Source organism: Muntiacus reevesi, chromosome 13, assembly GCF_963930625.1.
Source record: "Muntiacus reevesi chromosome 13, mMunRee1.1, whole genome shotgun sequence".
Classification (NCBI taxonomy): Eukaryota; Metazoa; Chordata; class Mammalia; order Artiodactyla; family Cervidae; genus Muntiacus; species Muntiacus reevesi.
Window position 1 is genome coordinate 3,819,482 of NC_089261.1, and position 21,104 is coordinate 3,840,585.

Consider the following 21,104-nt stretch of genomic DNA (forward strand, 5'->3'; position numbering starts at 1 on the left):
TCTGCAAAATGGGGCTGAATGCATCTTCTGTTTTCCTCAGAGCACTGTGGAACAGTTCTGAGAGCACTCTGTGAACCCATGTTCTCAAACTGACCCCTCCAGGATGAATGTCTCAGCACCCTGCTTTCTAAACACAGCAGACTGAGAATCAGTTCCGAGTTCATGTGGAGACACTGAGGGGGCTTTAGGAGCCACTGGCAAAGAATGGGCAGACCCAGGTAGATTCCTGGCTCCACCGCCACCTGTGTGGTCTAGGGCAAGTCATTCGTTCTCTTCAGCGGTAGAACGAGAGTATCTCTATCTTGGAGAGAGGCTGTGTGTTATACCATAAGCACTCAATAATTAGATCCCGTCCCTCTTTCTTTGTCGCTGCTCTCCAACACAAAAACTGCCGGTTCCCAGAATCCACCAAAGGATCTGAGCTGTGGCTCAGAGAGGTTAAGGCAGTAGCCTGAGGTGGCACAGCTAGTTTGGGCTTAGAATACAGACGGCCTGGCTCCGGGTCCAGAGAACTTCCTTCAAGCCTCTAAGCGTCATCACTTATTTTCTTCAGCAGGTGTTCTACACCTACTCTGACCTAGAAATGTGGAGGTGTGTAAGTAGAAAGAGCTGGCCCAGAATTACGTGCTGTGCAGACTTCGAGACAGGTGCTGCTGTCCTCGGTGTACCTATTAGCAAACTGAGAGTTTAACTGAGGTTCGGAGACACCGAGTGACGGGCACCAGGACACACAACCAGCGGGCAGAAGTCTCGAATTCGAACTCGAGTCCTCCCGCCGCGCCACGCCCGGAAGCCCCCGGGCGCGCGTGGCTCGGCACAACTAGGGCGCGCGGCGGTGGGAATCCCGAGAGGAGTTGGAAGCCGGGGCCGTTCATTTGCATGCTAATACCCAGAATGCTTTTCCCCCCCGCACACCGCTTCTCTTAATGGAAGCGCTCAGTTTGGAACGGTGGAAAGTTTGGAACACATACTTCGTTCCCTCTCAAGTGTGGGAAATTCCCGCCCGCACACGCTGTGCCTGCAGCCTGGGGCTCCAAGTCGGGCTCCCTGGCGGCGGTCGCCGGTTCTTCCCGAGCAGACGAACCTCTGCGTCCAACCCGTGCGCGGCAGCATCTCCCGGACAGCCGGGGACAAAGCGTCCAGGCCCGCCCGCCGGGCTCAGGGCCCAAGCGCTCGGCGACTCGCTGGGCTGCGGGCGCTGGGGATGCTCCCGACCTCAGGAAGGCTCCCTGGAGCCTCCTGTACCCCCATTTCCCTGGGGAACGCGGGGATGCCAGTTCCTGCCCACCGCCCTTGCCTCTGTTGTCGCCTCCCAACGCTGGTGACTTTCCACTCCCTAGGGCACAAAGCTTGGCGTGTGGCGGTTTTGGGGAGAGGATGGACGATGGCCTCGTATCCCCAGCTTTCCCGGGCTCGAAGCCCCTTCGGCTCAGTCAGTGCGCGGGGTCCAGAAGGAGCTCCGGAGGTTCGGCCTGCCCCCCAGCGAGGACCCTGGCCCTCTCTGGGTTTGGGAGTGGGGGAGGCGGTCGCAGGCGACTTCTGGGGATTTCGCGCATCAAACGGGGGTGCCGAAGCGTAGCCGACGCCCGTTCGACTTACGGGTGCACACCGCAGGCTGGGGGGCCCGGATCTGCACCCCTCGGTCTCCCCCCTCCCCGGCCCCGTCCGCTAGCCGCCACTCTTGGCGGGGAGGGAGGGGCAGTGGGAGCTGGTTTGCTGGCTAGGCGCTTCGTTTGCATTGGTCCGGGGGGGCTGAGACTGCAGCCCCCGGCCCCGTGGGCGGGGTGGGAAGGCGGGGGCCGGACGGGGGCTCAGTCTGCGCTAGCATTGGCGGAGCAGGGGACTGCGGAGGGGGGGCAGGAAGCGGGGGGAGCGGAGCTGCGGGGGGGGGGTGTATAAATAGGGAAGGGGGGACGTGCATCCTCGCCTGAGTGAGGGGGGGGCGCTCGGCACAAAGAAAGTGGAAAGTTTGCAGTGCGCGGCGGTCCGGGCCAGGGATCCGGGTGCGCACGTGCAGGGCCGGGGGCTCCGGGGGCCCCCGCGCCGAGCTCGCCGCTTCTTTTTTTTCCTGCAAGCGAGGGGGGGTGTTGTTGGTATCGCCCCCTCCTTCTCCTCCCCCCAGGGGTGAAAGTGCAAGAGGAAGTGCAGCCGCTGCCATCTTTCCTCCGCTCCGAACACACGGAGCCGGGGCCGCAACGCCGCGCTCCGCCGCCGCCTTCGCTCGGCCCGGGAAGGGCCCGCCCCGCCGCCGCCGCCGCCCGCCCGCTCCAGCCTTCGCTGCCGACTCCGCCCGCCAGGCTCCGGGACCCGGCCCGCGCTGCCGCCCTGGTGCGCGCCCCGGCGCCGCCGCCGCCTTAGCCTTTTGTTTCCTCCGCTCCGGCGCCCCCGCCCCGGCTCGCGCTTTGCAGGGGACGCAGCGCGCGCCCCCAGCGGGCCCGGGAAAAACCGCGGCGCGCGCGCGCGCGCCTGCGCGACAGACCCCCCCTTCCTCCTCCCCGCGCGCGCGCGCGCGCGCCTTCTTGGCTGCGCGCCGGCGCCGCCTGGCGGGCGGGAGGGGAGGTGGCAGGCGTGTTTGCGGGAGGGGCGCACCTCTGTGCTCGCGTACCCCCCCGGAGGTAGACGGAGAAGGGGAGGCGGGCGAGCGGGAGGAGACGAGAGAAGAGTGCACGATCTGGCAGGGGTGGGGGCAGCTATGTGGGCGGTGGTGCGTCCTACCGTCTAGACAGTCCGATCCGGGCAGGGGGCGTGTGCGCTCGGCGCACCTGCGAGATTACAGAGCCCCGGGCCGGCACGTGTGGGGAGTATAGACACGTTCGCAGCGCCCCGCTTCTCGCTGCCTAGGGGAAGGGAGTGGGGCGGGTAAGTGCCGCGGCCCGGCTTGTGGGGAGGGGGCGGCGGCCATGGAGCGAGTGAACGACGCTTCCTGCGGCCCGTCGGGCTGCTACACCTACCAGGTGAGCAGACACAGCACGGAGATGCTGCACAACCTGAACCAGCAGCGCAAAAACGGCGGGCGCTTCTGCGACGTGCTCCTGCGGGTGGGCGACGAGAGCTTCCCAGCGCACCGCGCGGTGCTGGCCGCCTGCAGCGAGTACTTTGAGTCGGTGTTCAGCGCCCAGTTGGGCGACGGCGGAGCTGCGGACGGGGGCCCCGCTGACGTGGGGGGCGCAGCGGCGGCCCCGGGCGGCGGGGCTGGGGGCAGCCGGGAGCTGGAGATGCACACCATCAGCTCCAAGGTGTTTGGGGACATACTGGACTTCGCCTACACTTCCCGCATCGTGGTTCGCCTGGAGAGCTTCCCTGAGCTTATGACCGCCGCCAAGTTTCTGCTGATGAGGTCGGTCATTGAGATCTGCCAGGAAGTCATCAAACAGTCCAATGTGCAGATCCTGGTGCCCCCTGCCCGGGCGGACATCATGCTCTTTCGTCCCCCGGGGACCTCGGACTTGGGTTTCCCTTTGGACATGACCAACGGGGCAGCCTTAGCCGCCAACAGCAATGGCATCGCAGGCAGCATGCAGCCTGAGGAGGAGGCCGCACGGGCAGCTGGTGCAGCAATTGCGAGCCAGGCCTCCCTGCCTGTGTTACCTGGGGTGGACCGCTTGCCCATGGTGGCCGGACCCCTGTCCCCCCAGCTGCTGACCTCACCCTTCCCCAATGTGGCATCCAGTGCTCCTCCCCTGACTGGCAAGCGAGGCCGGGGCCGCCCAAGGAAGGCCAACCTGCTGGACTCAATGTTCGGGTCCCCGGGGGGCCTGAGGGAGGCAGGCATCCTTCCGTGCGGGCTGTGCGGGAAGGTGTTCACTGATGCCAACCGGCTCCGGCAGCACGAGGCCCAGCATGGTGTCACCAGCCTCCAGCTGGGCTACATCGACCTTCCTCCTCCGAGGCTGGGTGAGAACGGGCTGCCCATCTCTGAGGACCCCGACGGCCCTCGAAAGAGGAGCCGGACCAGGAAGCAGGTGGCGTGTGAGATCTGCGGCAAGATCTTCCGTGACGTGTACCATCTCAACCGGCACAAGCTTTCCCACTCGGGGGAGAAGCCCTATTCCTGCCCCGTGTGTGGGCTGCGGTTCAAGAGGAAAGATCGCATGTCCTACCACGTGCGCTCCCACGACGGGTCCGTGGGCAAGCCCTACATCTGCCAGAGCTGTGGGAAAGGCTTCTCCAGGTGAGGAATGGTGCACCCCCCCCCCATGACTTGTCCTAGCCCAACTCCTGGAACAGCCAGCTCCTCGCCAGCATCTGGGGATTCACTTGACCTTGTGGGGCCACGTCAGGTTTGGGGAGAGGGTTTTAACGACGCTGATTTTTGAGGTGGCGTGGCCACGACCCGCTTTCTCTTGCCTCAGGGGACGTTCTCTGGCACTAGGCGGGCCCTGCTGCCTCTTCCTCGGGGCCTTGTGGGAAGGGGCCGGATTCCTCCGGCTGCGTCCACAGTCACCGGGCCTCACCATTCTTCTCCCTGGGCTCCCTTTGTGTTTCCGGCACCAGGCGAGGGGCCCCTCTGGGGGCGGGAGGCTGGGCTCCTCCAGCGACTTTCCCCGCTTGAATGGCTGCCGGGGGAGGGACTGAAGCAAGTGCCTCTGGGGCTGCGGAGGCTCCCACGCCGCCGCCATGCCCCCTCCCCCGCCACTGGCGGTCCTGGGCCAGGAGACCCCAGAATCACAGGCACGGAGCTGGGCACCCAGAGTCTTCTGAACAGCGAGATCTTTGATATGCTCTGACCTGGTGGTTCCAGAGCCTACCCGAACCCACAGATCCCCTTTATGTGCACTGGACGGAGGGGGAAGAAGGGTAGGATGTCTTGTTAGATCGACTTTTTAGTGAGACTGATAAGGAACTCGCAGACTTGTCTGCGAGCAGAGGGTTGTTTTTCCTCTTAAGAGGATATTCAGAATAAAAGACTGGTTTTAGCTTGCCTTGGCTCTGAGGGCCTTGTGTGTCTGAACACTGCGATGGAGAGAACTCCCTCAGAGGGGCCCCAGGCAGGAACCAGTCGTACCGGTCAGGCAGCCCCTGCCCACCTGCTCTGTCGGGCATCTGGCTTACCAGCCCAGCTGGGGACTTAGGGCTTCATCCCTTGGCCTCTGGGGACCGAATTCCATCCGGGTGGCATTCATTGGCTGCTGTGGCGGGAGAGGCTGGGGGAGGGGAACACGGAGCTTCTAAGGGGCTTTAGTCCGGACAATGAAGCACACAGAGCCCCTCCTGGGAAGGCTGCAGCAAGGCAGCCGGTCTCATTCTAAAGCCCTCTCCTCGGGACCTAGAAATCACGGAGTGTCTGGGGGTGGGGAGAGGCGGGCAGGCAAGGTCAGAGACAAATGCTCAGCTCATTCCCTTCCCCCTCTAGAGAAAACCGGGCCACAGAGGCCTGGGCCTCAGGAGCCAGGGCTGCGGGCTGACTTTCCTTTGTCGTGTGGGGGTGGGGGGAGGCCTGGCCAAGCTTCCAGCCCCCGTTCTCTGGAGGTCTTGTTCTAAAGTCTCTCTCGGTCTCTTTTTTCCAGGCCTGATCACTTGAACGGACATATCAAGCAGGTGCACACTTCTGAGCGGCCTCACAAGTGTCAGGTAGGGGCCGGGCCGGGGCAGAGAGGGGCAGAGAGTCCTGCTGCTGTCCTCAGGGCGGCCGCGGCCGCGAGCCCACTGACGTCTGAGCGGGCCGGCCGACTGACCGCGCTGTGCACGCCTCCCCCTGCCCCCTCCGTCTGCTCTCCTCCTTTGTTCTCCCCCGCCCCTCCCTCCCACCGCTGATGCCCCCTCCCTTCTGGTCGCTGGGTCCTGGTTCCCACCGTCTCTGTCTTCGCTCGGCTGCTTGGCTCCCCTCTCCTGGCGTCTGCCAGCTCCTCGGATGCTGGGCCGCAGGGCACACGTGTCGTCCTGGGGTACTGGCAGCCCGGCGGTTCGCAGGGGCCACCGTGGGCAGAAGTGGTTTCGGAAGGGCTCCTGGCGGCCCAGCCCACACTGCTTCCCCTTGTGCGCCTGGCAGCCCGACCGGGCGAGCCGCTCCGTCTGGGTCCCCTCAGCTCAGGGCCCCTGGCGGCGGGGGTGGGGGCGAGGAGGCAGGGCGCCGGTGGTCTCATCTCTGGGCACTGGTGCCCGCATAACCTGTCCTGAGCCACGCGTGCACTCAGCCAAGGGCTTCGAGAACTGGAGAGCGAGGTGGCTTCCTGTCCTGGAGAGCTCTTTGTGTAGCAGTGGGTAGGGGGACTGAGTCAGATGCTCACCCTTGGTATGTCTGCCTGAATGGTGTCTGGGTGCCCTGTGGTGCCCAGAAAACCGCGCTTCCTCTCCTGGCCATTGAGCAGTGCTGTGTGGGTGGAAAACACGCCTCTCTCTTCTCCTTGGTCATCTTCCCTTTCCTGGGCCAAGGTCTCACGATCTCAGGCGGGAGACAGTTGTGGGGTGACCCGCTTCTCTTTATCCTGTTGGTGGCAAGGAGGGAGTGCTCCGGGGAGACCGACAGGGAGGGCTGGACGCGCTGCACGAGGGACGGGGAACCCCCAGGGGCCAGGTGTGGCAGTGCTCCCGCAGGCCAGGCAGCTGGGCGGGCCTGCCAGGATGCGTGTGCACTCACTGCCCCATCTCTCTCTGTCTCTGATCCTCCGCCATGGAGCACGCTCCGACTCCCAGGTAGTGTGCTGCGGCGCCCAGCGGGCAGTGGGGGCGTGCCCGGCGGCCTGGGGGGTAACCTGCACTCTCTGCCCTTTTTCCAGGTGTGGGTTGGGAGCAGCAGCGGCCTGCCGCCCCTGGAATCTCTTCCTAGCGACCTGCCATCATGGGACTTTGCCCAGCCTGCTTTGTGGAGGTCGTCCCATTCCGTTCCTGACACCGCCTTTTCCCTTTCTCTAAAAAAATCCTTCCCAGCCCTCGAAAACCTGGGCCCGGCACCCTCCAGCAACGCTCTCTTCTGCCCAGCCCCCCCGGGATATCTGAGGCAGGGCTGGACGGCCCCTGAGGGTGGCCGGGCCTTTACCCAGTGGCCTGTAGGCTAGCTGGGCCTCCCGAGAGGGTCTTCTGTGGTGGGGATGGCAGTGGCAGTGGTCTGACCTCCTGCTTCTGGGAGAGACCTGCCCACTGTGCCCAGCTCCTCTTGGGTACCTTGGGCTCTTTCCCAGCTCGGGGACCCCAGATGGGGGTTGCAGGGAGCGCCTTCCTGGGCCAGCCACGGTCTCCATGTTTCTTTCAGGGCTCTCTGGCCTTGTTTCCCCCCGTTAGCTGATGGTACCCTGGGTGTCTGCCCCTGCCTGGAGCCCGGTGCCTCCCCTCCCCTGATAGCACCTCCCTGAAGCCCGGGGTTTTTGGAAGGGGGCCTGGCCTCCTCTCCCCCTACCCTGGGAGTGAGTCCTCCTCCAGCTGGCCAGCCTGAGCTGCCCGCTTCCCTTCCACTCACACAGGTCCCGCTTTCCTTTCTGGCTCGTGAATTAGACGGCTGTGGTTTTGCGTGTCATTAGCAGGTCTGCTCAGGAACTAGACTAACCCGTAGCTTTACCTTGGGTCATCCTGATACATGGCTTTGAGGGCTGATAAAGCAGTTGTAGACCCTCCCCCTTGGATCCCAGTGGTGTGTCCTTTAGCCCCCGTGGGCTCTGTGGGAATAATAGGAGTGATGATAAAAGTTTTAATTCTAACATCTGAGGCTTTGTGTGTTTTGTCTGGTCTGTGCTGTAACGCTGACATCACGGTCTCTTGGTGTACGTGCCTGCCCTGCCCTCCGACACACACACGCTCACAGGCCTGTGGTCCCATCTCCAGCCCCACAGCCAGAACCCCCCTGACGGTGACCTGGCGGGTGAAGACTTGCTGCCCCTTAGGCTTGGACTGGCCAGCCAGATGTGCCGGGGCTGGGTTAAACGGCAGGGGCGTCTGTTTTGCATGGTGTATGTGCTGAAAGCATCAGCGGTGAAGAGACAGCTCGTTGGGAGTTGGTTCCAGGGGCCCCTGGCAGAGCTGGGCACAGCTGTACCTCTCGGTCCCTCTGGTGCCAGAGAGGCATCGGTTACAAGGACTGGTGCCTCAGCCTGAGGGCAAAGACCTTCTGAAGGCGGGGGCGTGGAGGCTCAGCCTGGCGGTGACACACCAGTCTCCCAGGGGTTTTGTGGCCCAGATGCCCCCGTGCCGCTCATCTGCACGTGCTGTGGGCTGGACCTTCCCCCCACAGGGGGGGATGCCGAGAGGCTGGAACAGCTCAGACCTCTCCGGCTGCTGCCCATGGCCCCACTTCTCGGGGGCTGGCCGGGGTGGTTTGGGCTGGAGGGTGCAGGAACTGAGGTGGGAATAAAGGAACTGACACCCTCCAGAAGGGGGCCTGCTGGGCCTCCACGCGTTGCCCTTAAGACTCTTCTGCCCCCCAAGGCTGCTGGACTCGACGGTCACCGGGGTAGGGTGTGCCCCGGTGTCCCTGCTACCATTGGGCCCCATTCCCGAACTGCTCAACCCTTGGGAGTCTGGGACCTTTGGAAGTCTGGGATGGGAAGGAACTGGCAGGGCGGGGAGGGAGCCTGGCTGGGGCTCCGGGTTGAGTGGTGACCAGAGGGGACTCAAGCTGGGGGGCCCTGGCAGGTGTAGCACTAGCAACAGCAGGCTGCCTGCATGCAGGGCCGGGGCCAGGCGGCCGTCCCAGCACCACCGGGTGGGGTGCTGATCCTGGCACGGTCCCCCTGCCTTCTCCTGCCTCCAGGACAGGGGCTGCCTCTGTCTTGAGTGGCCCCAGCTTGGAAGTTCTGGGCACCCCTTCTTTGAGATCCATCTCTCAGTCTTTCTCTGCTTCTTTTCCTGGGTCAAGTAACCAGGCCCTTTATGCTTGGCGTTGTCTGGACTTGGGCACTTTCTCAGTTCCTCCAGAAAACCTCTGGTGCTCCGGCCAGAGGGTCAGTACTGGCATAGAGAAGCCAACCACCATTCCAGTGTGGCTTTGTAACAGGGAAAGTTTTCATTTTTTTCCCCCAAGTAGCAGATTTACATTCCTAATGATGTTTGCTCAGGCGCGAGTTAGCTTTCATTCCTTGAGAGATAACCAGTGGAGAAACGGGGTGGGAAACCTCAGACTGGTCTGTGATTTCAGTTTTGCTGAGCTAATCCCCCAGACGGATAATCCACTTGCGGATAATTGAGGTTTGGTTGTCCATTATCTTTTGTTAGCAAAGTGTGACAGGCAGTGCTTATAAGGACACGTCCCAAAAGAAAGTTGGCAAGGAGGCTTCTCCCTCACCTCCCTCTAGTGGCACCTTCTTCCAGGGAGTGCGGAAGCTGGAATCCTCAGTATGCCTTTTCAGCTGCGTTTTCTCACACCTGGTCCGTGGTTGCTTCCTGTTTTGAGTTGTGTTGTGTGGTGCAGGCTACACCACCCCTCGTCACAAGAGGGGTGGTCCTCGGTCACTTGTCTAGCAAAGTCCCCTCTCCCAGAGGTGTCCACAGCACCCCTTATTCTGGTTTACAGGCTGGTGGGCTGGGTGAGGGAAGAATTCTGTTTTCCCCCTCCTGAGGCCATGAGACCAGACGCCCATGATGCCTTCTGAGTCGTGTGAGTGCTCAGGTTTCCCTGCACAAATCCTGGCACCTCTGTTAGGACAGCCTGGCCCCCAAGGGCGCTTTTTACCAGAAGACACCTCTGCGGAGACTGGACGTGGTCAGAGCACAGGCTCGGGCCGGTTCTCAGTCCAGCTGCCCCAGGTCCTCTCGGGACCTCTGCCTGACTATCAGTCGTGGAGGGCGGGAACACCCCAGGCTGGCCATGGAGGGGAGGGCCCTGGCCCGCCAGTGGCAGGGGGTCTCTTTCTTCAGTAGCTGAGTCCTGTTCTCTGTGCAAGTCACTCTCAGAACTTAGCTCCCTCATTTGTCACATGAATAAACACAGCATATGAAATAGGTGAAAGCAGTACAGTTGACCCTGGAACAACATGAGGGTTAGCAGCGCTGGCTCTGGGTGGTCAGATACACACGTACAACATAACAGTCAGCCTTCTGCTGATGCTATTCTTCCTCCTCCAGGTTCCTCTTCCTGGGTTTAGCCGATTACAGGCGGTGTACCACCTGTCACAGTATTTAATACTGAAAAAACCCGCATATAAATGGACCCTTGCAGTTCAAACCCTTGAAAACTGTTCAAGGGTAAGCTGTATTTTATTAGCCTAACTTGTTCTATTCACATCTGTAACACTTGTTCAAAAGATAACGGCTGAGAAGAACAGACGCAGTCCTGACAGACATCTGGGGCTGGGGTAGCCACCTCGGTGTCTTCTATCTCCACAGCATCTCGCATGTTTGTTTCTCGCTTTGATTGTACAGATAAACGCTGAAGCAACAGATAAACTCTGTACGTGGTGACAGTGTTCAGACGCTTACCTTAAGGCCTCGGGGTCTCAGGATCTGTTTCTGTTCAACGGAGACTGTGGGAGCACCTCCATTCTAGCCAGTCGATGGGGTGGCGGGTCTTCAGTGAGTTAACGTTCCGTCTGTGATGACCTTAAAGGTGAATGTTGCTTTCTCTTACGGTTCTAAAACAGTAAACACACACATACAGAGAAAAGAAATGAAGTCAACCTTGACTCAAAGCTGAGACGCGTGCGTGGAACCAAACTAGTTTGAAGGTCATCAGATTGAACCCTCCTAAGGGCTTTCCCGACGTTCCGTGACCTTTAGGGCTCTGTGCAGGCCCCCGCTTGGGCGGGGTGCTGGGGGCAGATCCGGGACTGAGACTGAGTCGAGGGACCTGGGGGAGCTGACTGCAGCTCCCAGCTGGTGGGGTGAGAGCACAGCCAGCCTCGAGGGCCACCGTGAGGTACTGCCTGCCGCTAGTACTGTGAAGGCGGAGCCTGGGCCCGCCCGGCACCAGGGTTAAGAGTTAGGGTTAGGGTTAGGGTTAGGGTTAGTGCAGGCGGTGCTGTCCCAGGTGGCACCAGCCCTGGGAATTCCCCAGTTGCCCCCCAGGAGCCTCTGGCTCCGGTCTCTGCTAGTTTTCACATTTCCACAGTTGACGCTGTCGTTTCATGGGCTCCTTTTTCAATGCAAGTGCACATGAATGTTATGAAGAGTAATCTCTGCTCTGTCTTGCCTTTCCTTTCCATTTCCCCATGGCCACAACTAATGTCACTTTTGAATAAATAGTGAGTAAGTGGAATCCTTTGTGTGAGGCAGCCAGGGGAAACCCAGGGTGGAGAAGGTGAAGACTGTTCTGTTTACATGCCAGTAGCTCTTCTGTAAACTCACTTACAGCCAGTGCAACGAAAGTCAGCTCTTAAATGTTTAAGAATGAGAAGTGCCTAGCTCTTCGTTTTGCAGAACTCAGCCTGCCATGAAATGGGCGTGTCGGAGGCCAGTGGGAACCAGTGATCCCAGCTCAAGGGTCCCGTGGGGAAGACCGTGGGGAGCAGGGGCAGCTTGCTCGGCATCTGGGCAGGAAGCCTGGGCCGCCTGCCGAGTTCTCTTTGTACACGGAGTTCCTGTGCTGGTCGGAAATGCTCTGTGGCACGGTGTGCTCAGCGGGTAGTCAGGTGTGGGTGCCAGCGTTCACCTCACCCGTTTTCCTTTCTGCCTCCAGACCTGCAATGCTTCTTTCGCCACTCGAGACCGCCTGCGCTCCCACCTGGCCTGTCACGAAGACAAGGTGCCCTGCCAGGTATGCGGGAAGTACTTGCGGGCGGCGTACATGGCAGACCACCTGAAGAAGCACAGCGAGGGGCCCAGCAACTTCTGCAGTATCTGTAACCGAGGTAATCGCCCTGCTGTTCGCTCACATCGGGGGGCGGGCCTGCGCCCTGCCTCAGGCCCCACTCTGCTCGGCCACCCCTCTCGCCACCCCACTGGGTGGTGAACACCTCACCCTCAGTTAGCTGTTTGTTGCACTTTCCCTTCCCATCAACTTGGGGAGCTTGGAGTGGGAGCTCCCAGGAGGTCAGCAGGCGGGGACGAAGGAGAGAGGTGTTTCCCAGGCTTGGGGCCATGACGCACCTGCTGCCCCTGGGGCAGGATGAATGCGCTAAACCACTGAGGTCGGTGGGAATTGTGAGACCCCCGAGAGGTAGGAGAGAGAGAGACCGACCTGAGAGCCGTGCCGGCTGAGTGACGGGCACACGGGTGAAAGTCAGCAGCCAGGTAAGGAGGTCAAGTCCGTAGGTGGACAAGGGCTGGAACTTTCTAGCGTATGTGGTCAAAGGAATCCAGACCCGGGTGGACGTGGCCTTGATGAGGGCAGAACATGGCAGGTGCTCTGAGTAGGGCAGCGTGCTCGCGGCCGAGGTCGGCCTGGGTGGCGTCTGACGGTCGTGTTGGGTGAAGTCGCCCCTGCCGGGCCTGCCGGCTGCCAGAAGGGCTGAGGCTCGTGTTGTTAGAGGAGGAGGCTGTGCCGTGTCTGCCGACGGAGTCAGCTCGGCTGTCCGACGTGCGTGAGGAGGCTTCTGCATGGTGCGCTTGGCTTGGCTGGGGAGCGGGGGACGGGGCTGGGAGGCCTGTCTCCTGGGACGCACTGGTCCCAGTGCTCCTGGAAGTCCTGTGTGTGGCTTCATGGACGGAGCACTGAGCCAGGAAGCGGGGGACCCTGGGTGTCGCCGGCCCCTCCCACCTCACCTTCCTGTGCGCCCTTGAACTCTCCCCTCCCCTGTGTCTAAGGCTGTCTCCTCATCTCTACAAGGGGTTGAGAACACCCCGTTGCCCACACACAGGGCTGTGTGAGGATCCCGGGAGACGAGGCGGGTGACTGTTCTCTGGGCCGTGCAAGCCACAGCACACTTGGAGGCCCTCCTTTGTTGCCGTGTCGGGAGAGACACAGCTTGCCGACACTCTGGTCTGGACCAGGCACAGCACCTGTGCAGTCCTTGGCCGGGGTCTTGGAATCCTGTGGAGGGTGCCTGCAGAGAGGCCAGGTGTTCCTGCCACCCTGGGCTGGGTCCACCCCTTACCAGGACCGCACACTTGGGGTTTGCCCTGAAGGCTGCCGGATGCCGATGTGTGTACCACCAGGAAGTGCTGTGGAAGCGGGCAGGCTGGGAGGTGGTCAGAAAAGCTGCGGGGGCATCTGTCCTATTTTCTGCGTGTCCATAGAGGGCAGTGGGGATGCCCGGCTCCGGGAGAAGACGGTTCCTTGTCTGGCTTCCTCCTGACCTGGCTTCCTCCTCACGCCCTGATGGCCTCAGACCCGCCGCATCGTGCTGTCAGCAGCTGCTGTCAGGGTTTCAGGGTTGAAGTTCTCAGCCTGAAAGTAGGCATCGGAGACCAGAGGTGGGAAACCAATGCGCGCAGAGGAGGATGCCAGCAAGAAAAGTGAGATGAAGCCTGGATTACAGAGGCAGGGAGATGGGGTGGGGGCCCAGGGCCACAGCCCTTGGGGACCCTGCTCAGGAGGAAAGAAGAGCTGAGGGCAGCAGGGAACAGCAGGGAACATTGACCCAGTCAGGATAGAGCTGATGTGGCAAAGTCAGCAACTCCTAAAAGTCAGGCTGTGTTTGCCCTGAGCTGGTGACAAGGACTGAGCAGCGGCCACAGGCCACGTGTCCCTGGTGGGTGGGCTGCCGGGAGAGTAGAACCAGAGCCCACCTTCCCTCAGAAAAGCCCCTGGACCTGGACTGTAAGCAAAGCAGCTTTGGGTCCCAGCGTCAGAGCATAAGTCCTATTCTTCCAAGAAGAGAGAAGAGGGCTCTAGTCCAAACCACCCTGGGTACTCAGAAGGAAGAGTCTTGGTCTTCATCAGAAGAGAAGAAGCAGGGTTCTACCTTGGGCAGAAATTCCTCCCCCGCCATGAAGAGGAAGAGGAAGGCAATTTTTCCAGGAAGAGGACAGGCCACTGAGACACAGAGACCCTGGAATCAGATCACAGGGAGCTCTGAGCTGACCTTTCAAGGCTGTGATGCAGGAGCTGCCGCAGGAATTAGGTGATGTCCTTCTGTCTGCGAGGGTCCAAGCAGAGGGTCAGCCAGCCGATCAGCAGGTGAGGCTGGATAAGGTTGGTTTCCAGGTATCTTCTGAGAGCTTGCAGTCCCAGCAGTCCTTGAGCAGTCAGCTCAACCACTTACCCGTCTGCCTGCTTGCAGCCACACAGAAGACTCTTGCCCATGAAGAATGGGAGAGAGCGGATCCCACGATGGAGATAGATGACCTTGTCTTTGAGCTGGAGACCCATCGTGATGTGGGCCGTCCCATTTTAGAGGAGATGAATCCCAGCAGGGGAGTTGGATGACTGCAGAAGCCGGGTCTCTCACCTTTGAGTTGAGGAAGTCAGCTGAGTTGAGCCGTGGGGAGGACCTGGTATGATAATCACCACAATTTCTCTTCTAAAGTTTCTGTGGCAGGTCGTGTACATGTGCGTGTGTCCTGGGATGAGGGAGGGTGAGAGAGCATGTTGGGAGTTTCTCTTTGACCGAGACAACGTTTGCACTCGTGCATCATTGCTCCAAGGGTAGAGAAGGCCTTCTCCCCAGCCAGAGGCGAGCACACACATTGTCACCAACGCCAGTTGTGCTGTCTCCTGGACCGTGCAAACACAGATGTGCTCAGCGCCCCCTCCAGCGCGGCTCAGTTGGGCAAGGACCCACCAAGGTTTGGACCTGGAGAAAGCAGCCTCTGACCCCTGCATGGATGTGGAAGCTGTGAGCAGAGGGTTTGCCTCCAGAGTGGGAAGGGCACACACCAGCCAAGGACATACCGTGGAGGCCCAGTGGCCACGTGGCAGTAAACTCTCCGCCTCTGGAGTGCGGGAGGGTAGCCCGTCGGTGACGGGGGGGGGTCACAGGTGTGCTTGAGCCCCATCACCCCAAACCTTGTATCACGCAGCCTCTTTGGTTCTTGGTTAGTCAGTGGTAGACAGGAAGGTGAGTTTAGAATTCTGGCCAAATGTGTCTGGCTTCAAAGATGTGTTTGTGGAAATCTCAGCTTGTTTCAACCCAGAACTTGGCTGCTGAGCTGCCGTGTGTTTAAATTCTGGGCTCTAGGTGGCAGCTGTGGATGCCGCCTACCACCCACCACGTGGCTTTGCTATAGATAGTAAGCAGTCAGCAGCTGGGGCAGCGTCAAGGGGACCCAGCCACGTGGTCCCCAAACTGTTTTCCAGGAAAACGCAGTGAGCTTTTATTGAGGATCCGCTGTGTCCCCAGCACAGTTCTTCCCACGAGGGAGATATAGCAGCTCCTGGGGCTCCTTCCCGCCTCTTCTGTCCCTCTTGGCTGCCGTGGCCCTGTCCTGGTGTGCCAGGAGAGTGGTTCGCTCCACTTCAGAGGCCCCACAGGGATGAAGAGACAAAGACTGCCTGCTGAAGCAGTGTCATCATGTCAGTAGGAAAGTCTGGTATTTCTGCTGCCTGCCAGGGGGCAGGGCTGAGGTCCTCCGTCCTGTGGGCCCCCCTCTGGTCCTTCTGACCACAGCCTCCCTCGAGGGAGTACTCCTGTGGGACCCTTGGAAGCCAGTCTGTTCCCATGCTTGGCCGCAGGCAGACCACCCAGTCACAGCGCAGGACAGCATGCTCTACTAGGCAGGGTGGGACAGTAACATCCCATCCCGGAGGGTTTTCGTCAGGAGAGGAAGCCCAGCTCACCCTGTCCCCCATTTCCCTCCAGAACCACAACTGCTACCGTCGGGAGCACATTTGTTAAATGGGGTTCTAAAAAACCTGCCTGCCTGCAGGAGACCCGGGTTTGATCCTTGGGTTGGGAAAATCCCCTGGGGGACGGCATGGCAACCCACTCCAGTAGTCTTGCCTGGAGAATCCTATGGACAGAGGGGTCTGGTAGGCTACCAGTCCGTGCGGGTCACAAAGAGTCGGACACAACTGAAGCGACTTAGCATGCACACGTGGCAGAGAAGTGCAGGAATGTAAGTGGCGGTAACTGAGCCTGTTGCACAAAGCCAGGGAATGTTTCTGGGTCCAGGACCAAGACGCAGGGACCGTTAGAGAGTCTGCCTAGTGGTGAAGGACCATGTGATGCATGTGGTCCTTGGACTGGGTCCAGGCTCTGCCATTTAGCAGCTGTACCTGTGGCTGTGAAGCAAAGCATGATCCACACAGTGCGCAGGGCCTGGCATGCCTCTGTCACTCGCTGAAGGTGACCTTTACTGAATAATAGTTCCAGCAGCATTTGAAAGCCTGGCCAATCCAAACATTTTTAAAACTAGTCTCAGGGACTTCTGTGGGGCTAGAACTTCATGCTCCCAATGTAGGGGGCGGCCCTGGGCTCAATCCCTTGTTGGGGAATTAGATCCCACATGTTGCAACTAAAGATCTCGCAAGCCACAATGAAGACAGAATAAATAAATATTAAAAAAAAAAAAAACAAGTCTTGAGCAGACATTCACTGTACTCTCCAGCCACTCTCCACCCATTGGTCACAGGCCCACTGCTACCCTGTGGCTGTAATTTAACGAGGAAATGGAAGTACCCAAGGATGTGTCAGCTGCCTCTGGATTGAAGGGATACCATTGAGGCACTAGCGCCGCATGTGGGCCTATTGCAAAGTTCTGGTTCCTGCTGAAGGCACTTCTGGGTCCTTGGCTGTAGGGGGACTTGATGTCACAGATCCTTCTCGTGAAACCCCAAGTAGAGTTCCTTTGACTGGCCCAGCCGGTTCCATCTCCCAGGACTTGTGGCTGCTGCGGAAGCTGATCCAAGATCCACTTTTCCCAACCTGAGGCGTCTCAAGGCCCAAAGTGACCTCGGAGCATGAGTGAGGCAGCTCCCAGACGGTGGGGTTGCCTCTCCCCCACAACAAAAACAAGGACTGGCCCTCTTCCTTCTTCCTTAAGCGAACCTGATGGATCCTCCACAACCTAACCAAGAAGACCACTGTGAATGAGAGATGACTGCACCCCTCCTTTTAAGACAACTTCCCATTTTCATTGTTCCTCAGAAGGTCTAAATAGTCACTAAATCCAGTCACTCTGCAGGTGAGCACGTGAGCAGAATAGAGCTGGTCCTGACCATCAGGAGAAGGGGGAGTCCGGAGGCGCTTCTTTGGGACTTCACTTTGCCTGCGTCCCGTCTCTTGTGCAGATGGTTTGCCTTTGTGAGTGTTAGGCGACTGGAGTCCCGCGGCTGCCCTGGAGTCCCTTGTGTTTTCCTGTGTCTCTAGTTGGGTCCCCGCAGCTGGTGTGGGACTGTGAACCGTCCGCTCGGACCACTCGCCCCCTTGAGGCACCGAGCAGTCTGGAGGCAGCTGGCCTCTGGCCCGGGCAGGAGCGGGATCTCAGGCCCTCCCTCCAGGTGGACTCCACCGCAGCCTTGCGGGGCGGGCTCTGCAGAGACGCTGACTCAGGACGGTACCGCCGCCCTCCTGAGCCTGGCGGTGGCTCCTGTGGCTGCGGCGTTCTCGAGCCAAGGAGGGCCCCTGTTAGGAGTGCTAGCCCGAGCGGCCAGAGGAGAGGCGAGGGGGAAGCAGCGAGAGGTGTCTGTGTGCCGGCCGCGGATCTCATCTCCTTTTGTCTTGTTTAGGTTTCTCCTCTGCCTCCTACTTAAAGGTCCATGTTAAAACCCACCACGGTGTTCCCCTTCCCCAGGTCTCCAGGCACCAGGAGCCCATCCCGAATGGGGGAGCAGCGTTCCACTGCGCCAGGACCTATGGCAACAAAGGCAAGCGACCCCTTGCTCTGCACTTTGCTTCTCTGCGCAGACCGGGCGTGGGGGCGCTGGGCCGGGCGTGGGGAGGCAGGAAGGCGGCCGATTTGCTGGCCGCCTCCAGGAGGCGGCTCGAGATCCGAGTGGCAGTGGCCTCCAGGACTCGAAGTCACCGTGGGGGGCTCACTGCCAGGCACTGCCAAGATCCAGCCCCCGCCGCCTCTTCCCCAGCCCTCCCCCCCGCGCTCCCGGCCAGTCCCCACACCTAGAGCCCTGAGGGACGCCCGGCCCAGGCAGGAAGAGGAGCGCTGCATGATGAGCCTCTGGGCCTGTCCGTTGCCTGTGGCCCTTCCAGGAGGGCGTGGTGCTGCGGCTGAACGCTTTCTTTTCCTTTGAGCCTGTGGGCAGGGGGAGCCAAGGTCTGGCTTCCCCCTCGGCAGGGGCCGTTGGCTGCTGTGGGCAGCCCATTCCGGAGAGCCTCTGGCCGCGTTTGTGAGATGCATGGCGCTGACTCCGACTCGGTTTGCGTAGAGCTCCCTAGGCCCCACCTCCACTGGTTGATTCCGGTTGTTCTGCGGTATTTCAAGTTGTTGTTGCCTTGTGGGTGACGCCCGGGCTTGGCAGATGGCAGAGCTGGCATGCTCCACACTCCCATCACAGACCTCCCTTCCCGGCATGGCGCTCTGAACCCAGGCAGGAAGCTGCTCGTGGTGGAGGATTCCCGTGTGGGCCGGGCAGGGCAGATGAGCGAGGGCTGTCCTGAGGCCCGGCCTCTCCCGGGCCCTGCCTATGGACAGCAGCCGATGGAGTTGTTCAGTTCCTTCTAAGCTGTTGTGCTTTGACCAGTTGGCCCGGAAGGCTTCTGGCAGGCGGAGGCGCGGAGGGGCTGGGTGTGTGTTCGCAGCGTTGGGAGAAGGACCGGCTCAGCCTCAGCGGTCGATGGGGTCTGCCTGGGTCGAGAAGCCCGCGGCTCTGGTTCTGCCTTGCTAGGGCACAGCCAGTGTGGTGCCGAGGTGAGGTCACCGACATACCTGCTCAGCATCGTTACCACAGCTGTTTCACCCGCAGAGGCACCTGAGAGGGCGCCTAGGAGTCGGGCTCTCGAGTTGTCCGGGTGGAGGCAGTGGCGGCCCCCTCTCCACACCCTTCCTCGAAGCAGGCTAAGATGGCGGCGAGCGGTACACGTGCGCCTGCGTGGAGAGTCCGCGGCGACGGAGGTCAGCGGCCCCAGGCCCCGCTGCCTCAGCACCCCGCCCCCACCCCCGTAGGCACGCCGGGCTCCCCGGCTGACCCGCAGCACTGCCGTGGGTTCTGCTGGGCCGTGGCTGGCCCTCAGCTGCCCTCCACGAGTCCGTGAGCTGGCCCCTGGCGACCCCCTCCGAGGGGGCGTCGCCAGAGCCTGGCCTCAGCGGCCCCTTTGTGTTCTGTTTCCTCCTAGAAGGCCAGAAATGCTCGCATCAGGATCCGATTGAGAGCTCCGACTCCTACGGCGACCTCTCGGACGCCAGCGACCTGAAGACGCCCGAGAAACAGAGCACCAACGGCTCCTTCTCCTGCGACATGGCGGTCCCCAAAAACAAAATGGAGTCCGACGGCGAGAAGAAGTACCCCTGCCCGGAGTGCGGGAGCTTCTTCCGCTCCAAGTCCTACTTGAACAAACACATCCAGAAGGTGCACGTCCGTGCCATCGGGGGCCCCCTGGGGGACCTGGGCCCCGCCCTCGGCTCACCTTTCTCTCCCCAGCAGAACATGTCTCTCCTGGAGTCCTTCGGCTTTCAGATCGTTCAGTCCGCGTTCGCCTCCTCTCTGGTCGACCCTGAGGTCGACCAGCAGCCCCTGGGGCCCGAGGGCAAGTGAGGCAGACAGACGCTGCGTCCCTGCGGAGACAGCCGCCGGGGACGGCTGAGAAATGCTGTGAATGCGGAGGGAAGTGGTGTCTTTGGGTTCTGTAGCTGAGAAGATTTTTATTCGTTTTTAACTGCCCCCCTCCAGCCCTGTCGCCCCCAGCCCCCACCCATCCCCCAGTGGTCTGTAGAAATAGATTCTCATCTGATACTCGGCAGAAATAACCTGGAAGACCCGGTGTGGGATGAGGGCGGCAAACACTACACACGGGCCTCCCGGGCGAGGCCAGGGCCGGTTTCTCCCACGGGCGGAAGCTGCAGCCCCCTGGTGCTCGTCAGTTCTCAGTGGCCCCAGCCCCACACCCACACCCGACAGCGTCCTGGGACCCCGGGGAGTCTGGTCCCCTGCCCCCCTTCTCCAGCCTCTCATCCCCCCTTCTCATAGCCCTCCTCAGAAGCCACAGTAGGGTCTCTACCCACTTACACAAAGCTGACGCCCAACTATTTTTAAGGAAGCTGGAAGCCCGCAGCAGCATCCCGTGGACCGTGGGGGCAGTGCCCTCTGAGAGCCCCCCTGAGCTTGACCTTTGACCTGGAGGGCCCCCAACCTTTCTCTGAGCCCTGCCTGAAGGCTAGCATTCTGCCACTAGGACAAGCTTAGCAATTGAGGACACTCCAACCCCAAATTCCAGTTCTGTGATTTTTTAACCATTCAACTTGCTGTTGGGTTTTAATTCTCTAATTATTATTATTATTATTATTATTTTTTAGGACCAGTCGTAGTGAATTGCTACTGAAAGCTATCCCAGGTGATACAGAGCTCTTTGTAAACCGCAGTCACACGTTAGGGTTAGGATTAAAACTTTGTTTAGATGTACCATAATTAACTTGGCTAGTTGATTGTTTGAAGTCTATGGAAGAAATAGTTTTATGCAAAATTTTAAAAATGCCAGTCTGGTCAGGGAGGGCAGGGCTCTCTGTGCTGTTGGAGGGAGGAAGAACCGGCAAGGGTGGACATCATGCACTGTGGTTGTATTGCACGGGAGCAAGCCCGGGTCGACCCTGTGACGTGAATTGATCTGATCAGACTGTATTAAAAACATTAGTACGTTACTCTGCCTCCTGCCCAGAGTCTATTTTTTTTTTTCAGCTGTGGGGTTCTTTGGGACCAGGGGGATGGGCAGTCTGTGCCCCTACACCCATGTGTGGTCCGCCTCTTCCTCCTCATCCACTGGGACCGACAGGTGGGTGCTTCCCTGCAGACTCAGCTGCCAGCGTCCACCCACCCTCTCCCCTTTGTCTTCCACTGCTCTGTGCCCCAGATCCTGAGGGCACAGTGGTGTGCAGGATACACTCATGGAGCTTGAAGGGAGAGAGACGGGTAGCCAGTAAGCAGACTTAACCACACAGTCCAGATAAACATCCAAGATGTTAAATAAGCAAGGTAGGAGTAATGACAGGGCCCAGGTGGGTGCTCCAGGCCCATGAGAGGCGGATGCCACGTGCTGTGGAGCAACTAAGGCTGAGCGCCGCAATCACTAACCCTGAGCTGTAAGCTGCAGTCACTAAGGCCTCACTCTAGAGCCCGGGCTCCACAAGAGGAGCCACCGCAATGAGAAGCCTGTGCACTGCAACTAGAGCGCAGCCCCCGCTCACCACAGCTAGAGAAAGCCTGTGTAGCAACGGAGACACAGTGCTGCCAAGAGTAGATAAATAACAACTCGTTA

The 21,104-nt window shown here is 60.3% G+C and overlaps 1 protein-coding gene across 6 annotated transcripts; it reads left to right on the plus strand.

The window, feature by feature from the left end:
* The first annotated feature begins 1,992 nt into the window (after positions 1 to 1,992).
* Positions 1,993 to 20,482, plus strand: PATZ1 (POZ/BTB and AT hook containing zinc finger 1). 6 transcript variants are annotated; one of them, XM_065905094.1, is made up of 5 exons: positions 1,993 to 4,171; positions 5,508 to 5,571; positions 11,540 to 11,711; positions 17,411 to 17,548; positions 18,972 to 20,482. In XM_065905094.1, the coding sequence occupies exons 1-5, from the start codon at positions 2,901 to 2,903 to the stop codon at positions 19,388 to 19,390; spliced, it is 2,064 nt and encodes a 687-aa protein (XP_065761166.1). In that variant the 5' UTR covers positions 1,993 to 2,900; the 3' UTR covers positions 19,391 to 20,482. The 6 variants fall into 6 exon arrangements, with proteins under 6 accessions (XP_065761166.1, XP_065761167.1, XP_065761170.1 ...); XM_065905095.1 differs by having other exon boundaries at positions 18,975 to 20,482; XM_065905098.1 differs by having other exon boundaries at positions 17,476 to 17,548; positions 18,972 to 19,151.
* The last annotated feature ends 622 nt before the right edge of the window (positions 20,483 to 21,104 follow it).

Bases quoted from the DNA above. Each gene is read 5' to 3' on its own strand.
- PATZ1 (XM_065905094.1), top strand. From the start codon at position 2,901: ATGGAGCGAGTGAACGACGCTTCCTGCGGCCCGTCGGGCTGCTACACC. The intron at 4,172-5,507 runs GTGAGGAATGGT...TCTTTTTTCCAG, and splicing joins TGTGGGAAAGGCTTCTCCAG to GCCTGATCACTTGAACGGAC. The intron at 17,549-18,971 runs GCAAGCGACCCC...GTTTCCTCCTAG, and splicing joins CAGGACCTATGGCAACAAAG to AAGGCCAGAAATGCTCGCAT.